Genomic DNA, 25,322 nt, shown 5'->3' on the forward strand with positions numbered 1-25,322 from the left:
ATATGCTACACAACCTTAGATTAAGACCATATGCTTTGTGGTTTACTTGTTTAAATACTTTACCAGGAAAATCATATTGATTATATGTTACACAATCATATTGAAGAATGTTGCATTTATTGAAAATATTTGAAGTTTGAAATCAAATATATTTTATTGTGTTTAAAGACAATGAATGATAATCTTACCAACTATTGAAGGATAATTGCTCAAAAATAAATTATTGAAAGATAAAAAGATTATGAAAAAATAGTTGAGGAGATGACACTATCATTTGCATTTCATATTCAATAAATAAGTAGATAAGTAGATTTCATTATCCTATGGTACAATTCATTTGATAGCTACAATAACATTGGTATGCAACGGTCAGAATTCGAACCTAGAATTCTCTGCACTTAAGATAACTGAGTCTAACCACTAGATCATTTGACATTTGACAAATAGATTTCATTATACTTTTATTTTGAATACATATTATAAAGAGAATTTTCAACTTATTTTTTCTTTCTCCCTTTCAAGACATACCTTGCATAAACTTAGACCAACTAAATCATATTAAGGAGATGAATTTGACAAGAACATTAAATGCATTTTGGGAGGCTAAAGATAAATAGATGGAATATTCATTGGTCAATGATGAACCTCCTCCAGCTAAATCAGACAATGCTCTAATGGCAATGAAAGGTATTTTGTGTTGGAAACAAACTAAGGCAACAGAAGCACTTTCCATGTCTACTGGAGTAGCATCAAATTTCAAGTTCAAAAAATCTCTATAAGCTTTGTTGTCAACAAACACATTGGCACTTACTCCTTTCTTTACTCTCACCACAATAGGCTTTCTTGGCAAGCAAGTTGTGTTAACACAACTACTCAATTCAACATTCTGTAGAGAATAAGTGAAAAAATGAGTCTCAAATAATTATATGTTTTCATTAGTGTAAAGGCTCAAAATGAGATTTGGATTGTGTTCAAACTTCACAACCCCATGTCTGCACGTGATCCATTACATTTAATTTTATTGTTCAACTTATTTTCACACGGATATATCTAAACATAAACAGTTTTACCTTAAACTCACTTTTAACTATAATAAACTAAATCAAAATCAATTTTGTCACCGTAGAATCAAACAAATACTTATAATTAGATGATGAATCGCAGTTGAGCTCACCTTGAGTTTTCTTGCGATTTCGAAGTAAGTTTTGTCAACTGGAACCCAAAAAGCATGTTGCAAAACTTCAGGTGTTCCATCCACAGGAAAAATTTCCTCTGGTTGATACCAAACCTTGCTCAAAAGATTTTCCACTGATTTTGAATGCTTTGTGTAGTTATTGTAATTGGAAAACTTAAGATAACCAAATTCTTTGCTGAAATCTACATTCTCCTCATCCTCAGGATTATCTCCAAACCTCTGCTAAGTTTAATTAGAAAAGTTAGACTTAAATCAAAATTATCATATTTAAGGTTAAATGCACTTTTGATCATCTTATTTTGTTTGATTCACAATTTTAATCATCTCGTTATAAATTCGAAAATTAAATCCCAAAACTTGATTTTAGAAACTTTTGAACTTATTTTTTTCTTCTTTTGATATACCATGTTGATTAAACTTACTTTGAAATTGTGATAAAATAGAATAATTGTGATAAAATAGAATAATAAAATTTAATCCATGCATGCATTGCCGCACTACTCTATGACTCAGCAACTCATTATTCAACATGACACATCAGAAGAAATAAGTTTAAGAAAATTCAGCCATGGAAATTTTTTTTCTTCTGAAATTTTAAAATTAATAGATTGTATTTTCAATTTAAAAATAAGGGAACTAAAATAATAAATTAGAAAATAGTGACCATAACTATTTAATATGTTTGATTAGTTTATTTTGCTTTCAATCTCTCTTTTATTTAATCTTGTAGTATAAAACTGATCATTTTTGGTTAGTTTATGTTGCTTGCAATCTGTCTTGTTTCAATCTTGTAATAAACAATTGATAGCTCTTTGACCATTGAATATTGAGAGTGGTTTAACACACAATTTGAACCAAGTTGGATTATTTTTGGGTTAAATTAGTTGTTAGTCCTCATAAAATTAGAACCTGCAAGTTTAATTCCAATTTTTTTAAAAAGGATTTTAATCCTCTACGTATTCATCTCTTGCACATTTTAGTCCTCCAAGGGGTTAATGTTACAAACTTTAAATATGTGGAGGATTCAAGTATCTATTTTTCTTATAGAGACTAAACTTAGAATATTCCAATTTTTTAATATCCACGGTTCATTATGAATTATAAAGTTTGAAATTTTAAATAATTGATAATTAAGTGTCTATACTTTTAAATAATTTATAACTTATCAATTATTGATAAATTTAAAGACCCAATCACAAAATTTTGTAGGGCAAGAAATTATTTAAAAATCACCAAATAATTGAAGTAATTTGTGCATATACCTGCCAATGCCAAAGTCCAGTGTGAGCCCAATACTGTGGAATAGTTACATCTCCAATTTGGAATTTAGAATTTACATTACCTGCAATTCCATAGTGGAGAACTCCTTTTACATTAAACAAAGTAAGCAACAATTGGGTAGCAAGACCTGCATTTAGCTAAAAAAAAGAAAAGACTAAGAAAAACAATGAAATATAATTATAACCATAAGTTTAAATAAAGCCATAACAATAAAAAAAACTCAATTATGATTCTCCGCAATAGATGGCCAACAAAGGATAACTTGGTGCGACGATGTGTTATTTCTCATGATTCTCAATTATGTGTTACAGGTTGTGGACAAAATGAAACAATAGACCACTTAATTATTCATTGTCCTATTTTTGGTAATCTCTGGCAACAAATTAAAACTTGGATTGACATGTTTTATGTGGACCTCATTAGGTTTTGGACCATTATTATCAGTTTGTTTATTCTTCAAGTGGTTATGCTCCAAGAAGGTATTTTCTTCATTTGATTTGGTTTTGTGGTATTTGGGTTCTTTGGAATGAAAGAAATAAAAGACTGTTTATCAACACAGCTAAAACAACAGATCAACTTCTTGAGAAGGTTAAGATTACATCTCTCAAATGGTTGAAATCAAAAAATACGTGCTTTCCTTTTGGTTATCATTTGTGGTGGCAGCGTCCCCTTGCTTGTTTAGAGATTGACTGATGTATTTTTCGTTCATGTCTTTTGTGGTTTGATTGGAACTATCTTGTAACCTTGTTTTGTCTCCTTTAACACTCCTTGTGTTAGGGAACAAAACTCTTTATTAATATATCTCATTTTGCCTTGGTAAAAAATAAAAATAAAAAAAGCTCAACTTACCATACTCAATCCAGTCATAACAACAATAACCTTTTTCTTTTCCAATTCACCAATGCGAAAATGTCTTCCTACAATGTCAAGTTAACTAAAGTCAATGCTTGTTTGGTTGTACGATGATAAAATTTGATTTTGATTACATCAACCAAAATTAATCACCAAAAGCTTATGAAATAGTTTGGATACAACCAGACTTAGATCCACTGCTATAAATAAAATCCTATAGTCGGCACATAGTAACTGCGTGTAATCCGACAAAATCTGATGCAAAAAGAACTAGAAGGCATCATGCATATGTGATTATGTATACATGTATAATCAAATACTTGAAAACATGTTGTAAAAATTACCAGCAAAGTCAAAGTAAGGAAACTTGTTATGTGGAACAAAGCTTGATGATTGAAGAAGAGGGTTCAACTCAAAGTCATTTGGCACAACTATACCAATATATGGTCCTTTGTTATTGATATTGCTGATTTCTCTCCAAGAAATTTGAGAAATTGCACCATAGGCCTTGATGCTACTTCCCAATAATACCATAACAAGGACAACCAGAAACTCCATTTTATTCCAATGTTTATACCATTCTAGTACTCCAGACACGAAATATATATATATATATATATATAAATGCAGATAGGGTTGTGAAAATATTAATTAATAACGTCACGCAAGAAATGAACAATGTATGAAAAAAGGAAAATGCTAATCGGTGTTCCAAGTAATCAATACATTAAAAGTTTAAAAAGTGTAATTTTTGATTTAAAATTTCATTTTTTGCCTTCCCGGAAACACCAGTTAGCATGACCCATAAAAAAAAATATAAGAGATTCAATTTGACTTATACGAGGAGCCATTCAATCATATTAATTTTATATATCAACATGTTTGTATAGTTACTAAATTATATTACACATTAGCCTGTCAAACAAGAAATGAAGAAGAGACAAAAAAAAAAAAAGTTGTTGGAAATGAAAAAGAGTCCATGTCGTAGAAATGCAAGTTACAGTCATACCCCTTTTTTTAGGTGACGAGTCCATTAAAATATTGACCGTTTTTTTTTCCCACCTATGAGTTTCTCCCGTATCCTATGCAGTTTAGATTTAAAATCCCAACTGCATAAAAATCTTGAAAAACCTCCAAAAACACGTTGAAATATTTCAATTTTTAGAATCCGAATAATGCACGAGAGGACCTTGTAGGATGAAAAAAATAATGACCTAAAATATTTTGATTTTCAAGTGTCGTCATATGTTACACTACAACATGGGCTTGGTGCACCCCACCAAACCAAGTCTAAAACCTTCTATAATATTTGATTACATATATTAAACCTCTTTTTTGTTTGTATTTAAAACTCTCTTAATAAATAAGTTGATTTCATAAGGTTTTTATTTTGAGTACATTTGAGTGCACAATACAAGAGAGAACTTGAAACACAATTTCTTTCTCCCTCTCAAAATATCTCCTGCTTACACTTTGAGAAACACATTATAACAAGGATATGAATTTGACAAGAACATCAAATGCATTTTGTGAGGCTAATGATAAAAAAGATTATACTTCATTTTGTGAGGCTAAATCAAACAATGCTCTAATTAATGGCAATGAAAGGAGTATCACCAAATTTGGAGTTCAAATGATCTCTACAATCTCTGTTGTCAACAAACACATTGACACTGACCCGTTTTTTTACTCTCACCACCATAGGCTTTCTTGGCAAGCAAGTTGTCTTAACACAACTACTCAATTCAACATTCTGTATAGAATAAGTGAAAAGTTAACCTCAAATTATTATATATTTTCAGTTATGTAGTGACTGAAATGAGATTTGGGTTGTTTGGAGTCACACAGAGTTAATCACATATGAACCGTCTGACCAAGAGCAGACAATTTAGATTTCATGTTCGGTTTAGTATAATTTAAAATAAAATAAAAATATGTATTGACATTTGGATCGTTTGACCTTGATGGAATGCTATAAATTTAGGTGACTGTATGCGTACAACTATACAAAACCCAAATCCCTCAAAATGATGATTAAATCGAAATTTGTATTTTATCAAGTATCAATTATGTACTAGTTTTTAGACTAAGATTTCTAACTGAAAAAATTGATTTTACATCTTGCTGCTCCTAATTTTAAACTAATTTTATCAAGTAGACTCATTATCATGATCTAGATCATACACCTTTTTATTTCTCTCAATATCTCGTCCCCATATTTTTCCTCTCCCTTTATCTCAATATCAACATTGCATTAGAATGTAGTAGAAGTGAATGGGGGATGCATGACACAAATTCCCATATCTCTCTCTCTCACACACACTCTCTCGCTCATAATGCAACACAAACCAGAATAGGTTGAACATAATTGAACCATGATTGAACATATTATGCAAAAAAAGGTAGAAGGCATCATATGCATATGTGAATATGTGATTATGTATACAAATGTAATCAAATAATTGAAAACATATTGCTCTAAAAATTACAAGCAAAGTCAAAGTAAGGAAACTTGTTATGTGGCACAAAGCTTGATGAATGAAGAAAGCTGATTTCTCTCCAATAAAGCTGATTAATCACACATTCACACCATAGGCCTTTGATGCTACTTTCCAAATAATACCATTACAAGGACACCTAGAAACTCCATTTTCTTCCAATGGTTATATCTTTCTTGTAATTCAAAGATGAAAAGTATATAATTGTGAAAAGTTAAATAATGTCACACAAGAAATGAACAAAGTATAAAAAAAACATAGAGAATCAATTTGACTTTGAAAATGAAGATGTCAAAGTATATATATATTAGTGTGTCAATGTCAAACAAGAAAATGAAGATGAGACAAAAAAGAGAGTAGTAAGGGAGTCAATTTAATAACTATGTTAATGCTCTGAAATATCCGTTGATTTTGCTGAATCTCTCAGACCAACCACATTTATTTTATCTACAAAATTCAAAGCTGATACGATGCTTAAAAAACATGGGTTCAGTTTTACTCAAACTAAGGTATGTTGGTAAAACAACATTACTTTTCTTTCATCAACATGATCAATTAATGCACTTTTTATTGAATCAATTTGGATGTTTTTATTTGGTTACCATGTTATTGAAACAAAGTCTTCACCGTCATTTAACAATGACTAATATCCATTAAAAAACTTGCGCGACACACAAAGTGGGTTCTTTCCTCCAAACCAAAATTTCTCCATACAAGAGTCAAGAATCGAACCCTTGCCACTTGCTTAATAATTATTCCAAACAAAAATAGAATTATAGATAGTCCAAACAAAAATAGAATAATAGAGTCCAGGCAAGTTCTCCCCCCTCAAAGAGAATAAAATTACAAAGATATGGGTTTTCCATATACATAGGGGTGAAAATAATCTTAGCAAAGTTGTATCAAATGACAAGCTAAGTGTTGAAAAAATCATGAAAATTGAGAAGCATGATTTCATTGTTGGAATGTATACATCTAGACAAAATTTAGATGTACACTTGCGAACCATGCTAAAAAGTCAATATTTTGTTTCATCAATGGTTAGAAGTTGAAATTCTATTTGGCTTTCAGTTGCTTGGATTATTTTGAAGGAATGTAACATGCGTATTTTTTGTAGGAAGGAGGAAAACTTGTGGGCTCTTTGTAAAAGGGTAAAGCTTCCGAGTCTCTTACTGCAAAATTGAATGTTTTTCGGCACCAATCATGCCATTCCAAATCTCTATATTTCTAATCTCAATGTTGTAGTAGAGAAAGATATCCAAATTAAGAAGCAAATTGAAAATTTCACGATCACAATTAGGGTTAAATATTTTCTCAAAGACAACGTAATAGTTGAAATTTTTGGCTTTCAAGAGCTATCTTGAAAGCCAAGAATTTCAACTAGTACGTGTTTGATAAAATATTTAACACAAATTGTGAAACTTCAAAATTTCTTCTAAAGACAATTGTCTTTCTCTCCTACGATATTGAGATGACAAAAAAGATTGATTACTTCAGAAAATAATTCAGTTTTGCCTCAGACATGGAAGATTTAGAATGACACAACTGATGTTGAAAGGGAGATTCAGATGGCTAAGGCAAAATATGAAGTTGATGTAGCATTTTTTTAACCAAAGTGAGTTTCTTCTAGTTTGAGAAAATATTTTTAATAGTCTTAAAATTTGTGCAATAAGTTATCTGTTTATGTTCAATTATAGGAGTGAGATAAATATAAGTATGACATAGACCTTGATATTAACACTCTTAATGATCTGACAATGTGTGCTTGGAATGATGTACCTTATAAAAACCCTTCAAAACAAAAATAGTCATTTAAACTAGATTTCGAATTCATAATTCGATTACATAGAGGGAAGGTATTAACATCCGTTCAAAAACGGTTATCTCTAGTTAATTGTGAAAAAACTTTGTTAACTTAAATACATTTATTTTCTCCTTAATATTAGATACAAGTTAAAATTCAAGTTTTAAATAAAATGTAAAGTATATAGAGAGGAAAATATAAAAATATTTGTGTGTTGGGGGTAGAAAATCAAAGTTACGTAGTTTTTTTTGGGTAGAAACGTTTGTTTCTTGATTTGTTTTAAAGAAAAGATTCTTCTTGCAATGATTTTAAATCAGGCTCAAATGCCTATTATGAAAATATAATGAACTAATAATATAAAACAAGACAGTAATTAATTAATCTTTGAACAAATAGTTAAAATATTATTAAAGTAAACGAAAGGAAAATAAAATAAAAAGGATGATAGATTAATTAAAGGGAAGTAGTGATATGAGAGGTTGTGGTTTGATTCAAGGAAACATTGTGAATGATGGGTTTTTGATGAATATAGCAGTGTAGTGTAGTGTTGTTTGCAAAATATGAAAACTCTCTCTTTTCTCTTTTATAGACTTTAATTTCATCTATTTATCTATCACTATGACCAAGATATAAATCTGAGTTCTTTGTTTTTGTATGTTTTGACAGTAAAAATGGATTTGCATGGATAAAAAATGGAAAAGATGGATTTCACTTTTGATTGCTTGCATTCTTGGTGAAAACTTTAATCATACTTTGGTAAATAAAGAGGAGTACAAGCAAGTGAAGATAGAAGAGGGTACAAAAAGAGCTCAAAATGTAGAAACGAAAAAGCAACTAGTAAAAAGAAGTTGCGATGGTGCTGAAAATAGGGGTATTCAATGAAGTGTGATGTTGCCACTAATTTTATTTTGAGTTTCTAAGTTTTGATTTTTTTTTTTTTTTTTTTTTTGTAGTTTAGAGCAGTTACTTGCATAGCAAGTAATACGGGTAGTTAGTATTTTATGACTTTCTAACTTATTGTGTGTAAACACACATTATATACTAACTAGCCATATTACTTGCTATGTAAGTAACTCTCTAAACTACTATAACAGAAGTTGAAGCACGCTTTCAATTTCAACACACTTCTTAATTCTATTTCTCTACTAATGAAACTACATTTAAGAATGTTTTTTTTTTATCTCTTCTAATTTTTCTATCTTCTACGATTTAGTCTTAATGTCAGCTAATTGATCCTCAGAACTGCAAAACACTAGTTCTATTCTTCCTTTATTAACTTGGTTTCGATATGTTTGCTCCTCCTAAGAGCTATAGTAATTCTCCAATAGTTGCACTACATCTCTTGGTCTTGGATGCTTTTTATTATGTAATTAATGGAAGTTGGAACCATATAGCTTGGCATGCTGCGTAACAAGCCGCAATATACTCAACTTCACATGATGAGAGGACAATAATTGTTTGTTTCTTTGAGCACCAAGAGATTGGTTCTCCAAAGAGCTCAAACTCATAACTCATAGTGCTTCTCCTATTTTTACTTTTAGTGCATTGCAACCTAGTTTTTTTTCTTCCTATTGACAACACTGGTTTGAACAATATTGTTCATTGAAGCACAATGAACATTTAGATTTTCGCTTGTCTTTGGAACTTTTGCATCTATTTAGATTTGAACTTTCTTTTGGTGAATATATATTTTTTAGTGTAACTCCTTCTTTCTTTATCTATGTATTGGTCTTGTATGCGTATGTAAATAATAAATATTATCCTTCCCAGTGCGCGGACAAATTACAAATATGCTACATACCGATTTGTGGTATAACGATTTCCTTGAGCTCATCGGCTATATTCTGCTTTAGCAATAAGTTATACGAACTAAAGTTTATGCAAAAGCATGCACAATCACTATATAATGTTTGTCTTATGTCTGTTGAGTCTATCATTTTACAACGGAGAGGACCAGAGGATAAATCAAGAGTAAGAGGCTTTTTAATGCACATGGTCCTCATTTCTGAGGCAAGTATCTGTATTTTGTAGAGACATTTGTGATATGAACATCACAATTATGACTTGCAAATAGGAAAACAATAGAGTTTAGAAACACATAATTATTAAATGCACATGTATTTCTTGCGCGCAATTTAAAGTTTAATCACTCGAGTTAACCGAGTTCTTTGCAGTGCATTGCTACTTTCCTCCCATACCAGCAATTCAATAAGTTACAGCCATCATAGTCCAGTATTAATACACAAACAACAACCTAATAAATATATGAACTTGATTTTCCTAATTCTGCAATCACTAATCTTCCTATTTCCTAATTAATCTCAATTATCTTGTTAGTTTTTAGAGTGCGCACGTGTCCCTTTATTCATCAAAAATGACAACGAAGAGTCAAGACTGTCGCTTTTAAAAAAATAAAATTGAAGGTTGAAGACAAACATTTTATCGTGTGTTTACGAATAACGAATGATAGAGAAAATTTGAGAGATAAAAAGATTATGATGACCTAGTAGAAGAGATGACAATATTATTGCATTTCAAATTCAATAAAGAATAATTATATTTCATTTTGAGTATATAATCTAAGAGAGAATTTGAAACACATAATTTCTTTTTCCCTCTCAAAATGACCCTTGCTCATGAGAAAGGGATTAAAGCTACTGAATTATAATAAAGATATGAATTTGACAAGAACATGAAATGCATTTTGAGAGGCTAAAGATAAGAAGATAGATGCTTCATTGGACAATGCTGAACCTCCTCCAGCAAAATCAGACAATGCTCTAATGGCAATGAAAGGTATTTTGTGTTGGAAACAAACTAAAGCAACTGCAGCACTTTCCATGTCTGTTGGAGTAGCATCGAATTTACAATTCAAATGATCTCTATATGCTTTGTTGTCAACAAATATATTGGCAGTGACCCCTTTCTTTACTCTCACCACAATAGGCTTTCTTGGTAAGCAAGTTGTGTTTACACAACTACTCAATTCAACATTCTGTGGAGAATAAGTAAAACATTAGCCTCAAATAATTGTATATTTTGATTTGTGTAGTGGCTGAAATGAGTTTAGGGTTGTGTGTGGTCATATGCATCCAATCACACATGAACTGTCCAACCATGATCATCGGTTTAGATTTCAAGATCCGTATATTATAATATAAAAAAAAAAAATCAAAATATGTATTGAAATTTAGACCGTCCTATGGACGGTCAGAATTCAGCTAACTGCAGGCAGTCACACTACACACAATTTAAATCCCTCAAAATGATTACTAAATCGATATTTTTATTTAATCAATTATCTAATGACCTAGTTTATTAAATTTGAACCTTTATTCTATTGAAATATCTAGTGCATGTTTGGATTGACTCTTTAGAGAGTCAAAAGTGATCCTTATGACTTAAAATTTATTTTGGTGTGTTTGGAGATTATTAAAATTTGTTTTTCATCTAGAATCTATTCTAATTTTAAACAATGATTATAATTTTAACTCTGCACGTAATTTTTGCACTCAAATTCATTATTCAACTAATTTTCCTGTGAATGTAACAAAACACAAATATTTTTATCTTAGAACTTACTTTTAACTAAAAGAAAATTTACAATATCAATTAATCAAAATCAAATTTTGTACGCAGAACCAAACAAACACTTGTAATTAGATGGTGATTAGGGGGTTGAACTCACCTTGAGCTTTCTTGCAATTTCAAAGTAAGTTTTGTCAACTGGAACCCAAAAAACAGGCTGCCAAACTTCAGGAGTTCCATCAACAGGAAAAATTCTCTCTGGTTGATACCAAACCTTGTTCAACAAATTTTCCTCTGATTTGGAATGTTTTGTGTAGTTATTGTAATTCGAAAACTTAAGATAGCCCAATTCTGTGCCGAAATCTCCAATGTCTTCACCAAATCTCTGCTCAATTAAATCATAAGAGTAAGATGAAATTATTATATGGGTTTGGCAAATCAAAGTTATCACTTTAAAAGTAGTAATTAAGACATCTTTAATATGAAATGCACATGTTCCAAGTCAAAGTTATCACTTTAAACTTCTTAACCATTTATTAGATTATATTTGGCAACTCTTAATGAGGCAAATCAGAATTGAATGAGAATTGATATGTAATATTCCTTGACAGTAGCTGTTTAATTAGCTCATGAGCTGTATTGTAATTAGTCAACTTGTATATCGTAGGCATATCAGTCATGAGACACAAATCTAGGAAAAACTGTAGGTGCCTATTTGTGTATATAATCTTCATATCTTTGAGAAATAAAAGACACTGAACCATTATTTTACATGGTATCAGAGCCTTCCCTTTATCAGTAAAATTCACACACGACAGAAATAATGGCAGAAAAGAATGAATCTGAAAAGAAAAGGCCATCACCTTACGATCTCAATTCCAATGATAACCCTGGAAATGTAATCACACAGGTGCAGCTGAAGGGTGAAAACTACGGTGAATGGGCTAGTGCTATGAAAACATCTTTGAGAGCAAGAAGAAAATGGGGCTTCATTGATGGAACCATAGAGAAACCGAAAAAAGAATCTGAAATGGAGGATTGGTGGACTGTTCAATCCATGTTGGTGTCATGGATCTTGAATACAGTAGAACCTACATTACGATCAACCATGTCGTATATGGAAACCGCCAAAGAGCTTTGGGATGACATCAAGGAAAGGTTTTCAGTTGCAAATGGTCCACGGATTCAGCAACTAAAATCTGACTTGACTCAATGCAAACAAGGTGGATTGACCATGGTGGCTTATTACGGAAAGATGAAGGCCTTGTGGGATGACTTGGAAAACTATGAACAGGTACCAATTTGTACTTGTCAAGGCTGCAAATGTGGTATTGCAGCGAAACTTGAGAAACGCAGACAGGAAGAACGATGTCATCAATTCTTGATGGGACTAGATGATGTGCTTTATGGAACTGTTCGTTCAAACTTGTTATCCACAGATCCTCTTCCATCTTTAAATAAGATGTACTCTATTCTGGTACAAGAAGAAAGGATGCGGAATGTCATCCGAGGTAAAGAAGAAAGGACTGAGGTCATGGCCTTGGCTGTTCAAACAGGTGCAAGGATGAAAGGGCGCGAGATCAAGAACAAATCAGTTTGTACAAACTGTAACAGATCTGGTCATGATGAAGCCGGCTGTTTCCTATTGATCGGATATCCCGATTGGTGGGGTGAACGTCCAAGAAGTGATGATAACGCCAGTGGACGAGGAAGAGGACATAATCGTAGTGGAAGTAGCAGTGGACGTGCACAAAAGAGCGTCGTACGTGCGCATGCCGTCCAAAGTCTGGGATCTAGCGGAGATGGAGAAAATTCTGTCATGACAGGACTAAGTAGGGAGCAATGGCAGACTTTGATGGATATGCTCAACACTTCCAAGGTCACTCCAAATGAAAGCATGACTGGTAAGACTAAACTCAATTTATGGATTTTGGACAGTGGGGCTTCCAATCATATGACAGGAACCTTACAACACTTGTGTGACGTACGAGAAGTATTGGGGTGTCCTGTTGGACTTCCTAACGGAGACACTACCACTTCAACTAAGGAAGGGACAGTAAAGCTTGCTGATGGCTTGAAACTAAAAAACGTGCTTTATGTTCCTCAGCTGAAATGCAATTTAATCTCTATATCACAACTGTCAGATGAATCTCAATGCAATGTCCAGTTCACTGCTAATTTATGTGTTATACAGGACTTCACTTTGAAGATGCTGATTGGTCTGGGTGAACGAAGGGACAGATTCTACTTTTTCCAAGAAATTCCAAAATTGAAGGCTTGCAGAGTTGAAGGGATGAATCAACTAGAAGTATGACACAAGCGTTTGGGACATCCATCTTGGAAAACTACTCATTTAATTTCTAATGGCAGTGGTAGTGGTAAGAATGTTAGTGAGTTATCAAATAAATTTTGTGATACATGCCAAAGAGCTAAGCAAACTAGAGAAACATTTCCATTGAGCAATAATAAAGCTTCTAATATATTTGATTTGATACATTGTGATTTATGGGGAGCATATAGAACTCCTTCTTCTTGCGGTGCTTCATATTTTCTTACTATTGTCGATGATTGCTCGCGTGCAGTATGGATTTTTTTACTAGTTGACAAGGAAGAAGTGGCACGAACACTAATAAATTTTTTTGCTATGATAGAGAGGCAGTATAACAAAAAGGTTAAAAGTGTTATAAGCGATAATGGAACAGAATTTATTTGCATGAAGAATTATTTTGCTGAACATGGGATGATATTTCAAACCTCTTGTGTGGGAACTCCTCAACAAAATGGTAGGGTTGAAAGAAAGCATCTTCATATTCTCAATGTGGCACGAGCTTTGAGGTTCCAAGGAAGTTTGCCCATTGATTTTTGGGGTGAGTGTATCTTGACAGCAGGGTACTTGATTAATCGTACTCCAAGCTCAATATTGAATGGGAAAACTCCGTACGAAGTATTGCACGGAAAACCACCCTCTTACACTCACCTACGCATATTTGGTTCATTATGTTATGCGTGCAACCAAGGTACGAAAGGAGACAAATTTTCAAGTCGCAGTCGTAAGTGTGTCTTCGTAGGATATCCTTATGGCCAAAAAGGATGTCGAGTCTATGATCTCGAGACTTGTGAGTTCTTTGTATCAAGAGATGTTGCTTTCTTTGAAACTCAGTTTCCTTTTCAAAAACAAAAATCTGAACCAACCCCTCCACTCATCATTAGTGAAGACATTGATGCAGAAAGTTCCAGTGATCATCCAAATAACGAGCAAGGGTCTCTTGAAGATACATTTGAACCAATAACAGATGCGTTACTTAACGATAGGGAGGGAACTAATCGTATTGAAGTTGTTGTTGAAGATGATACTATTGTTGTTCCTCCAGAAACGCAGGATGAGATTGAATCTTTGGGAAGAGGTTGTCGTGTCAAATACACATCTACTCGGCTGAAAGACCATGTCACGAATACAGTTCTTAAGTTGAGTCCTCCCTCTCATTCACCAGCTGAATGTCATCCTTCAGGTGCACCCTATCCTATTGAACATTATGTAAATTGCGAAAAGTTTTCTTTTCCACATAAACAATTCCTTGCTGCCATTATTGTGGACAAAGAACCATTGTATTTTCATGAAGCAGTAAAGGATGTTCGTTGGAGAGAAGCAATGCAAATTGAGATTCAAGCCCTTGAACGCAACAATACTTGGACTATGCAACCCCTACCACCCGGAAAGAAAGCTCTCGGGTGCAAATGGGTTTACCGCATAAAATATCACTCGGATGGGACAGTTGAACGCTTTAAAGCACGATTAGTTATACTTGGAAACCATCAAGTGGAAGGAATCAACTACACTGAGACATTTGCACCAGTCGCAAAAATGGTCACGGTACACACTGTCTTAGCTGTGGCATCAGCAAAAGCTTGGGAACTTCATCAAATGGATGTGCACAACGCCTTTCTACATGGAGATTTGCACGAGGAAGTCTTTATGAAAATGCCTCCTGGTTTTTCAATATCACAACCAAACACAGTCTGCAAGCTTCGCAAATCACTCTATGGGTTAAAACAAGCTCCAGTTGCTAGTTCGCTAAGCTCTCTGCTGCCCTCAAATCATATGGTTTCCAGCAGTCATACCTCGACTACTCTTTGTTCACTTTGCAGCAAGAAGGAACTCAACTTGTGGTCCTAGTATATGTTGATGACTTGATTATTGCAGGAAATACTCCTTCTGCTATCAAGCGATTTAAGCTCTATCTTAGCACCTGCTTTCATATGAAAGACCTTGGTGTCTTGAAGTATTTTCTAGGTATTGAAGTTGCCCGAAATTCTACAGGGATCTCTCTTTGTCAACGCAAATATGCTCTTGACATTATATCTGAAGCTGGACATCTAGGTGCTAAACCCGCTGCAACTCCGTTGGAGCAAAACCATCACTTGTCACTTGCTACGGGGCAATTTCTCTCCAATCCTGAGCAATATCGACGTTTGGTTGGGCGTTTGATTTATTTATGTTTCACGCGGCCTAAGTTGTCATATAGTGTCCACATTTTATCTCAATACATGCAACAACCTAGAACAGAACATTGGGAAGCTGCACTTCGAGTAGTTCGCTTCTTAAAAGGTAATCCGGGACAAGGAATATTTTTGGGTAGTGCATGTGACTTACAGCTCCACGGTTGGTGTGACTCAGACTGGGCCAGTTGTCCCTTGACGCGACGCTCTGTCACTGGTTGGCTAGTGTTGCTTGGTAAATCTCCTATTTCTTGGAAAACAAAGAAACAACATACTGTCTCTCGGTCCTCTGCTGAGGCGGAATATAGGTCCATGGCAACTACTACATGCGAGTTAAAATGGTTAAAGGGGATCCTCTCCAACCTAGGAGTTGCTCATGATAAACCCATGATTATTCACTGTGATAGTCAAGCAACCTTACACATTGCGAAAAATCCTGTGTTCCATGAACGTACCAAGCACATTGAAGTGGATTGTCATTTTGTTCGGAACGAAGTTCTCAAAAACAATATATGTCCGACTTATGTCTCTACCATTATTTTACACCCTTATTTATATTTAGGATTGAATTAAATTAGTAGTAGGTGTAAAAAAATTTACATTGTCACTTAATAGTAATAGTTAGATCATTATAAATTGTTGTGAATTCCGGACATAAAATCATACCAATACAAACTATGATGTGTGGAGCAAAGGAAAATAGTAACCAATTTCAAAGTAAATACAAGCAACAACAATATTAACAACACCTAGATCTAATCTAGTAATCAAAGTGAAAAGCACAAAACCACAAACAAAAGATAAAAAGGAGAGAAGAGAGAAACAAACACACCAAAGATTGTTCACCCAGTTTGGTCCAAACTTGAAATACTCTGGAGGAGAGATTGATCTCTCCAATCCACCATCAATGAGTTCTTACAAAGAGATACAAAAGAGTTACAAGAAATTAGCTTTGACAAGTTCACAAAGAACAACTCTAATTTCTACCTTTTTTTCCCAATCTCACCAATGAATAAGACACTCAATGATTTTTCACTCACCAAGGTGTTTACAATGTTTCCCAACCCAAGAGAACTCTAATCAAAGACTCTCAACCCTAAAGTTACCTCCTTTGATTCCCCAAGTTTTCTCTCTCTTCCAGCTCTCCATCAAAATCTGCAAAGAACACTTATATAGCAGTCTTCAGCGTCAAAATTGTGTCACGTTTTCCATCAATCGTGTCACGATTGATGCGTACGACCCAATGTACGACCAACCTTATCCTGAAAATCTTGCCCAGCAAGCCAAAAATCGTGTCACGATTGGACACCCTGAAAACAGCTCTTGACATTACCAAAATCGTGACACGCTTGCCAAATCGTGTCACGATTTCTCTGCTTCCCAACTTTGCAATTTGAAGACATACACAACAAAAATGTTTGACATTAATCATATCTAATAAAATTGTATTCAAAATCGTGGAAAATAAAAACTTCATTTTTTGAAAAAGAAAGTAAACAACTAATGGAAAATAAAAACTTCATTTTACACCAGTCCATATTTTCTCCTAATTATTTTAGACAACACTTTATAATCTTGAAGTTGTTCTTCTATCATGCTCGATGTATCTTTGAAGAGGTACCGGAGCTCGACATCTCTCTCCTTCATCTTTGTGTGCATTTCCTTCATTTGCAACTCTTTTTCCTTCAACTTGTTACTTTCTTGCACTCTACATCCCAATTTTTCTAAAGCCGAAGCTTTTAACTTTGCCGCATCTTCCATCATAGTTAGATCAACAATAGCCGAATGTGTTTCGTTTACTTTTGATTTTCCCTTTCTTTTTTGTTGCTTTTGTCCCAATTGGACGAACCACATTATTTTCAGTTGGGTTGTAATCGTAACTTTCTGGCATGCACGAATTAGAAGAGGATGGGTATGCTCCAGAAGCCGAAGTCTTTGTTCTTTTACTAGCTCCTTCAAGTGATTGGTTTGACTATTTAGGTTCATCTTTTAACAATCTCCACACAAACTCTTGATAGAATATTATATTTAATAAAATTAATAGAATATAATATTCGGTCATTATTGGCTATTATTAGTTCCCTGTAAATAGGCTGTATCATAATTAGTAAGTTGACCAGACGTTACACAATAGTTGTATATATTCTATTCAGATCAATGAGAAAGGCAAGCATTTTGTTATCTTACATGGTATCACTCCTAACCGATCCCTCTCTCTAATAAAATAAAAAAAAAAGAAAGAAAGAAAAACACAAAAACAGAGTCGCAGAACTCTGTTCTCCTTCTTCTCACTCACGCACGCACAGTGCCGCCGCGCCCCTCCCTCTTCCTTTGCGCCGCCGCCGCCTCTGTTGCCATGTAATCCGATCGATCTTCGATCCTTGACCAGCAGTGCTCGTGCGTCCCTTCCTCCACTTCGACCGTGCCCACTGCGCCGTCATCGCCCCCTTTCTCAATCTGGTTGTGTTTCACCTCCGATCACCTCCGTTTCTCATTTTTCTATGCTGTTCTACCTTAACCATCACTCATCATGTTCGATTCCGACCTCAACGATGATCAGAGCAGCGCCGCCGCCTCTGCCTTCGCCGCTGCCGCCGCCGCTGCTGTCAATTCGATCATTTTCAAAAATGGCTTTCATCCCGCTCTTGTTGTCTCTAATATTAGGAACCACATTCCTATTAGTCTTGAGTTGGAAAAGGACCAATATGGAACCTGGGCGGAACTCTTCTGCATTCATGCTCGTTCTCATCGAGTATTGCATCACATTGTTCCCTCTACAGACAAAGCACCGCCACTACCTGCAGACGCCGAATATGAGCAATGAACCACTCTAGATGCCACCGTGCTTTAGTGGATTTATTCCACAATTTCCACTGACTTACTGATGACTATTTTGGAACCAAACTCCACTGCGGTAGCCGCATGGAATTGTTTGGTAGACATCTTTCAAGACAATCAAAACGCCCGTGCTGTCACTCTCGAGCAAGAGTTCTCGAACACCCGCATGGAAGACTTTCCCAACGTCTCTGCATACTGCCAGCGTCTCAAGATGCTCTCTGACCAATTGAGGAATGTCGGCTCTCTCGTCAACAATCACCGTCTGGTACTCCAACTGATATCTGGACTCCCTGAAGCTTATCGTAGTGTGGCCACCCTGATTCGCCAGAGTAATCCTCTTCCTGCATTTTATCAGGCTCGCTCCATGCTCACCTTGGAAGAAGCTGGCATGGCTAAAATGGCTAACACCGGCTCTCCTGCTGCCTTACACACCACTCAGCAGTGACCTCCTGAGGATACCTCTCAACGTGGCAACCGTCGTCCCAACAACCCCAACAATCGGTCTCGCTCTCGTGGCAATCAGGGTCGCGGAGGGGGGCGTGGTAACCGTAGCGGACCTCAGTCTGGAGCTCCCAACACCTCCCCACCCTGGTCTTCTCCTCCTTGGCCGCAGCAATAACAATACCCTGCCTGGCAATCATGGGGTTGGACCCCACCACCATGGGCCATACCTCCGTGTCCGTATCCCACATCTTAGTGGACACGCCCTACTGGCCGTACCGCTCCTCCGAGACAGTCGGCCATCCTAGGACAGCGTCCTCAGGCGTATGCAGCTTCTACTTCATCTCCTACACCAACTGACATTGAGGCAGCTATGCACACCATGTCTCTACATCCTCCTGATACTCAGTGGTACATGGATACCGGCGCAACATCTCACACGACAGCATCACGAGGTAATCTCTCGTCTTATTCTCCTATAAGTCATTTAAATCAGAAAATTATTGTTGGCAGTGGCCATGGAATTCCAATTCACGGCACCGAACACACACAACTCACAACCTGTAACCAACCCATTGACTTAAAACATGTCCTTCATGCCCCGAAAATTATTAAAAATTTAATCTCTGTAAGACAACTCACCACTGACAACAATGTATATGTTTCTTTTGACCCTTTTGGTTTTATTGTCTCTGATTTTCAGACGGGGATTCCTCTTCTCAGATGTAATAGTCATGGCGACCTATATCCAGTCACCCCTCCCAACAATTTTGTCGGTCTTACGTCCAGTCTATGGCACGATCGTCTTGGTCATCCTGGCGTGTCTGTTTTAAATTCCCTACGCAAGAATAAATTCATATGTTGTGAAACTTCTCATAATTCTGTCATCTGTGACTCGTGTGTTTTAGGCAAACAAGTTAAATTGCCATTTTTTAATTCTCAAACTGCTACTCTCATACCTTTTGATATTTTACATAGTGACTTGTGGACTTCTCCTGTTTTAAGTTCTGCTGGCCATAAATATTATGTTCTATTTTTAGACGACTTCACAAATTTCTTGTGGACCTTTCCTATTAGTAGAAAATCTTAGGTTTTTGAAATGTTCAAGTCACTTACTTCTCTTATTCACACTCAATTTTTGCAAAATGTAAAATCCTTCCAGTGTGACAATGGCGGTGAATATAATAATGAGCTATTTCAACAATATTGTACTACTAATGGCCTTATTTTTCGCTTCTCTTGCCCTCACACATCCTCCCAAAATGGGAAAGCGGAACGAAAAATAAGAACCATTAATAATATGATTCGCACTATGCTAGCTCACTCTTCTGTTCCCCCACAATTTTGGCATCATGCACTTCACATGGCAACTTATTTGCTAAATATTCTTCCCTGTAAAACACTTCAAAATCAATCACCAACACAGCTCCTTTACCACCGTGATCCCAGCTACACACATTTACGAGTCTTTGGTTGTCTGTGTTATCCATTACTCCCATCACCTACCATTCATAAATTACAACCCCGTTCTACTCCGCGTGTCTTCTTAGGTTATCCCCTGAATCATAGAGGTTACAAGTGTTTTGATTTGTCTAACAGAAAGTTAATAATTTCGAGGCATGTTATCTTTGGTGAAACTCAATTTCCCTTCACCAAAATACACTACCCTTCCCCTCACTCATATGACTTTCTAGACAACGACTTACACCCCTACCTCATACAACAGTGGCAAACTCAACATCCACCACCGGATACTCCTAACGAACCACCAGCAACAACCACAATGGCCCAACCAATCGACCCAACTCCACTAAATTCACATACTACAATCTCCCCTACCTTAATCTCACCAATTCAACCACATCCTCCACCACCTACCCGCACCATCATCACCCGTAGCATGAAGGGTATTACTAAACCCCGCACAATGTTTAACTTATCCCTTTCACACTCAAACCACACCATCTCTCCCATACCTAAAAATCACAAACTAGCCTTATCGGACCCGAATTGGAAATCCGCAATGCAATCTGAGTTTGATGCACTTATTAGAAATAAGACGTGGGATTTAGTTCCTCGCCCTAGAGATGCTAATCTTATTCGATGTATGTGGATTTTTAAACATAAGAAAAATTATGATGGGTCTTTTGAGCGCTATAAGGCTCGCCTTGTTTGTGATGGCAGGTCACAGGTTGCAGGTGTGGATTGTGATGAGACTTTCAGCCCGGTGGTAAAACCCGCTACCATTCAAACAGTACTCACCATTGCTCTCTCTCACTCATGGCCCATTCATCAGCTGGATGTTCAGAATGCTTTTTTGCATGGTGATCTTCACGAAACTGTCCACATGCATCAACCATTGGGTTTTCACGACTCTCGTCATCCGGACTACGTTTGTCGTTTGAAGAAGTCGCTTTATGGTCTCAAGCAAGCGCCTCGAGCATGGTACCAACGCTTTGCTGACTATGTAATTACCATTGTTTTTCGACATAGCACATCAGATCATTCTCTCTTCATATACCGACAGCAATCCGACATGGCCTACATTCTGCTCTATGTGGACGACATCATCCTTATTACTTCCACTCATGCCCTTCGCCAATCCATTATGTCCCTCTTGGCATCCGAGTTTGCAATGAAGGATTTGGGTCCCCTGAGCTACTTTTTGGGTATTGCCGTCTCTCGTCATCCTGGTGGTCTCTTTCTCAGTCAAAGCACCTATGCCTCTGAAATCATTGATCGTGCTGGGATGCAATCTTGCAAATCATCTGCCACCCCTGTTGACACTAAACAAAAACTCAGCATTTCATCAGGCACACCTTATGAAGATCCATCTCTCTATCGTAGTCTTGCAGGAGCTTTACAATACCTCACATTCACTAGACCCGACATCTCTTACGCTGTTCAGCAAGTTTGTCTTCACATGCATGCACCCAGTACAGAACACATGCTTGCTCTAAAACGCATTCTTCGTTATGTTCAGGGTACCGTACATTTTGGACTACATTTATCACCATCTCCCATCACCAAACTCCTTTCCTACACTGACGCCGATTGGGGTGGATGTCCTGACACCTGACGTTCCACTTCTGGATACTGTGTCTTTCTCGGTGACAACCTCATCGCTTGGTCCTCCAAGAGACAACCCACTCTCTCTCGGTCTAGTGCTGAAGCGGAATATAGAGGTGTTGCTAATGTTGTGTCTGAGTCATGTTGGCTTCGTAATCTCTTACAGGAGCTCCACTTTCCTATTCCTCAGGCTACTTTGGTGTATTGTGACAATGTTAGTGCCATCTACCTATCTGGCAACCCTGTGCAGCATATCAACGTACCAAACACATTGAAATGGACATACACTTTGTACGGGAAAAAGTAGCTCGTGGTCAGGCACGTGTCCTCCATGTTCCATCTCGACATCAGATTGCAGATATCTTCACCAAAGGGCTTCCCCGCATTCTCTTTGATGATTTTCGGACCAGTCTCAGCGTCCGTGAACCTCCCGCTTCGACTGCGGGGGTCTGATAGAATATTATATTTACTAAAATTAATAGAATAGAATATTCGGTCATTATTGGCTATTATTAGTTCCCTGTAAATAGGTTGTATCATAATTAGTAAGTTGACTAGACGTTACACAATAGTTGTATATATTCTATTCAGATCAATGAGAAAGGCAAGCATTTTGTTATCTTACAACTCTAACATGAAACATTCATGTGTATATTGAGTATAGATTAATATGCATCTCCCATGACATCACTCTAAGCTACCACTTTTTTTCTTCTTGGATAGGCTTGCTTGTAGCACCCTCCAAATTTTTTAATTATGGAATTCACCTTCGACCATCGAGATTTTAGTTGTACTGGTCCCTTTGCAAGGAAATAACCACAATGTTCATTATAACCATCTGCAATTCTTTTGCCAAAAAACATTTGCTCTTTGATTTACCCCTGTACAACTGCATCCTTAGAAATATTTAGCCATGATTGGATGAGGAGTTTATCTTCCTCTGGGGTGAACCTTACTCTTTGCTGTTTTTGAGTTGCATGGTCTTCCTCATTGAGCACAATACTGTCTGGCCCAACTTGAGCAGAAGATGGTGGAGTATGAACTTTTTGTGCAAAGTTTGACATTGTTTCATGCTTTTTTCATAATCAGCGACGGTGTTAGTTGGTGGTGATTGAAACATGGGAAATTGTTATGGAAATGGGGGTCTAGAAAATGAAAAAAATATTAGTATTTTGAGTTTGAAAAGGACGAGTTTGAAGATTGAGAGGATTTTGAAAATTTGAAGAAGAGGGAGATTGATGATTTTGCATTATATTGAAAAAAGGGTTATTTTGAAGGAGTAATTAAATACAAGAATTATCAACCGCTAATTGTGTAAAATTTCCAACGACTATTGATGCTACATGCAAATTCAAATTCAACTATTATCTGCAACTATTATATAATTTATTTTTTAATATTAAAATAATACAATAATTCAATATAGAGAAAAAATAAAATTAATTGTATATGTGTGACCCAACAATAGGAGAGAGATAGTGCATATAAAAACACCAATCTTTATGAGTATCATATTCATTGATATCACAATAGGGTGTTTGTTTAACATGATGCTAAATAAGGGAACAAGAAGGTATCAAAATAAAATTCTTATATTTAATGGTTGTTTAGTTTAACATGCTTTTCAATCTATCTTTCTAAAATTTCCTAATGAAAAAAAATAAAATTGGCAGCACTTTGACCATAGAGTGCTGACTGTGGCTTAACACACAACTTGGACCAATTTGGTTGGACAGTGTATTTTAATACATTATCCAAAAGCATCAAATCTAGGCTTGTGGAGAATATGCTTCTTTGTTACCAAGTTTTTTTTTTTTTTTTTGTTACATGTTACCAAGTTTTCTGGAAGGCAGCTTTATGGATGATTTTTAAAATTTAATTACTATGAAAATATCGAAATTATTGGATGATATTTAAGTAGATTTCTAAACAAGAAAAAATATATTCCTAAAATAAAAAATTATTGAAAAATTAGTGGAATATGCTTCTTTAAGTTTGTTAATACTCTATTTATAATTAGATCGTTGAACTTTTAAACAATGGAAAATGTTAACAAATATCCTTAGAATATTGTTTAAGAAAATAAAAAGAATAATTTTTGCATAGAAAATAATGTAATTATTACTTTGAGACTACTTTGCTCTTATGACACCTGTTAACACGACATTTAAACAACTATTGAAAAATTATGATTCCATTTACAAATTTTTGTAACTTCGAAAACTATATGAAAGTATCTAAATAATTGAAGCAACTTGTATGTACCTGCCAATGCCAAAGTCCTGTGTGTGCCCAATACTTTGGAATAGTCACATCTCCAATTTGGAATCTAGAATTTAAATTACCTGCAATTCCATAATGTAGAACTCCTTCTATATTAAATAAAGTAAGCAACAATTGAGTTGCAAGACCTGCATTTAGCTACACAAAAAGAAAGCAAAAGACTAAGAAAAAAGAAAGAAATATAACCAGAAGTTTAAGTAAATGCATAAGCAAGAAGAAATTTAGCTTACCATACCCTCTCCACTCATAACAACAATAACCTTCTTCTTTTCCAATTCACCAATCCGAAAATGTCTTCCTACATCATCAAATTTACCAAAAATCAATTGACGTCGTAATGTTCTATCATAAATTTAAAATTTTATTGCTATTGGTGTTAATGAGCATCTCAAACTTAAGAACAACTAGTACTCATCACAAAAATCTAATGAACTAGTTTGGATATAAATGGATGCAGAAAGAGAAAGAATGCATCATATGCATAAGTAATTATGTATACAAATATAATCAAATGTTGTAAAAATTACCAGCAAAGTCAAAGTATGGAAACTTGTTATGTGGCACAAAGCTTGATGAATGAAGAAGAGGGTTCAACTCATAGGCATTTGGCACAACTATACCAATAGATGGTCCTTCGTTATTAATATTGCTGATTTCTCTCCAAGAAAGTTGATTAATGGCACCATAGGCATAAATGCTATTTCCCAATAATACAATCATCACAAGGACACCTAGAAGAAACTCCATTCTCCTCCAATGGTTATCTTTCAAGTGGTTCAAAAATTAAAATATACAATTGCCCACATGGTTGTGAAAGTATTAAATAATGTCACACAAGAAATGAACAAAATAAAGATAGAATAAATTTGGATATGATTTCATGCATGGAGTCAATCAATCATTTTTTTATATCAACATCATAAAATAAATGTGACATTAATTTATTTGTGAAGTCCAGACAATATGCCCCCACCCCACATAGACTAGGCTATGCTTTTTGAATAGATGTCAACCTCTTAAATAAATATCAATTACT

The 25,322-nt window shown here is 35.3% G+C and overlaps 2 protein-coding genes across 2 annotated transcripts; both read right to left on the minus strand.

Annotated features, from left to right (window-relative positions):
• Positions 1 to 253: 253 nt before the first annotated feature.
• Positions 254 to 3,926, minus strand: LOC25497374 (bark storage protein A). The gene is made up of 5 exons (XM_013597656.3): positions 3,673 to 3,926; positions 3,326 to 3,393; positions 2,458 to 2,613; positions 1,175 to 1,414; positions 254 to 886 (listed from the first exon to the last, which is right to left on the minus strand). The coding sequence occupies exons 1-5, from the start codon at positions 3,884 to 3,886 to the stop codon at positions 554 to 556; spliced, it is 1,011 nt and encodes a 336-aa protein (XP_013453110.1). The 5' UTR covers positions 3,887 to 3,926; the 3' UTR covers positions 254 to 553.
• Positions 3,927 to 10,129: 6,203 nt separating this feature from the next.
• Positions 10,130 to 25,173, minus strand: LOC25497376 (bark storage protein A). Its single transcript, XM_013597659.3, has 5 exons — positions 24,814 to 25,173; positions 24,517 to 24,584; positions 24,269 to 24,424; positions 11,319 to 11,543; positions 10,130 to 10,625 (listed from the first exon to the last, which is right to left on the minus strand). Exons 1-5 carry the CDS (start codon positions 25,031 to 25,033, stop codon positions 10,293 to 10,295), a joined length of 1,002 nt encoding a protein of 333 aa, XP_013453113.1. The 5' UTR covers positions 25,034 to 25,173; the 3' UTR covers positions 10,130 to 10,292.
• Positions 25,174 to 25,322: the final 149 nt, after the last annotated feature.

This window comes from Medicago truncatula, chromosome 6 (assembly GCF_003473485.1).
Source record: "Medicago truncatula cultivar Jemalong A17 chromosome 6, MtrunA17r5.0-ANR, whole genome shotgun sequence".
NCBI classification, from domain to species: Eukaryota; Viridiplantae; Streptophyta; class Magnoliopsida; order Fabales; family Fabaceae; genus Medicago; species Medicago truncatula.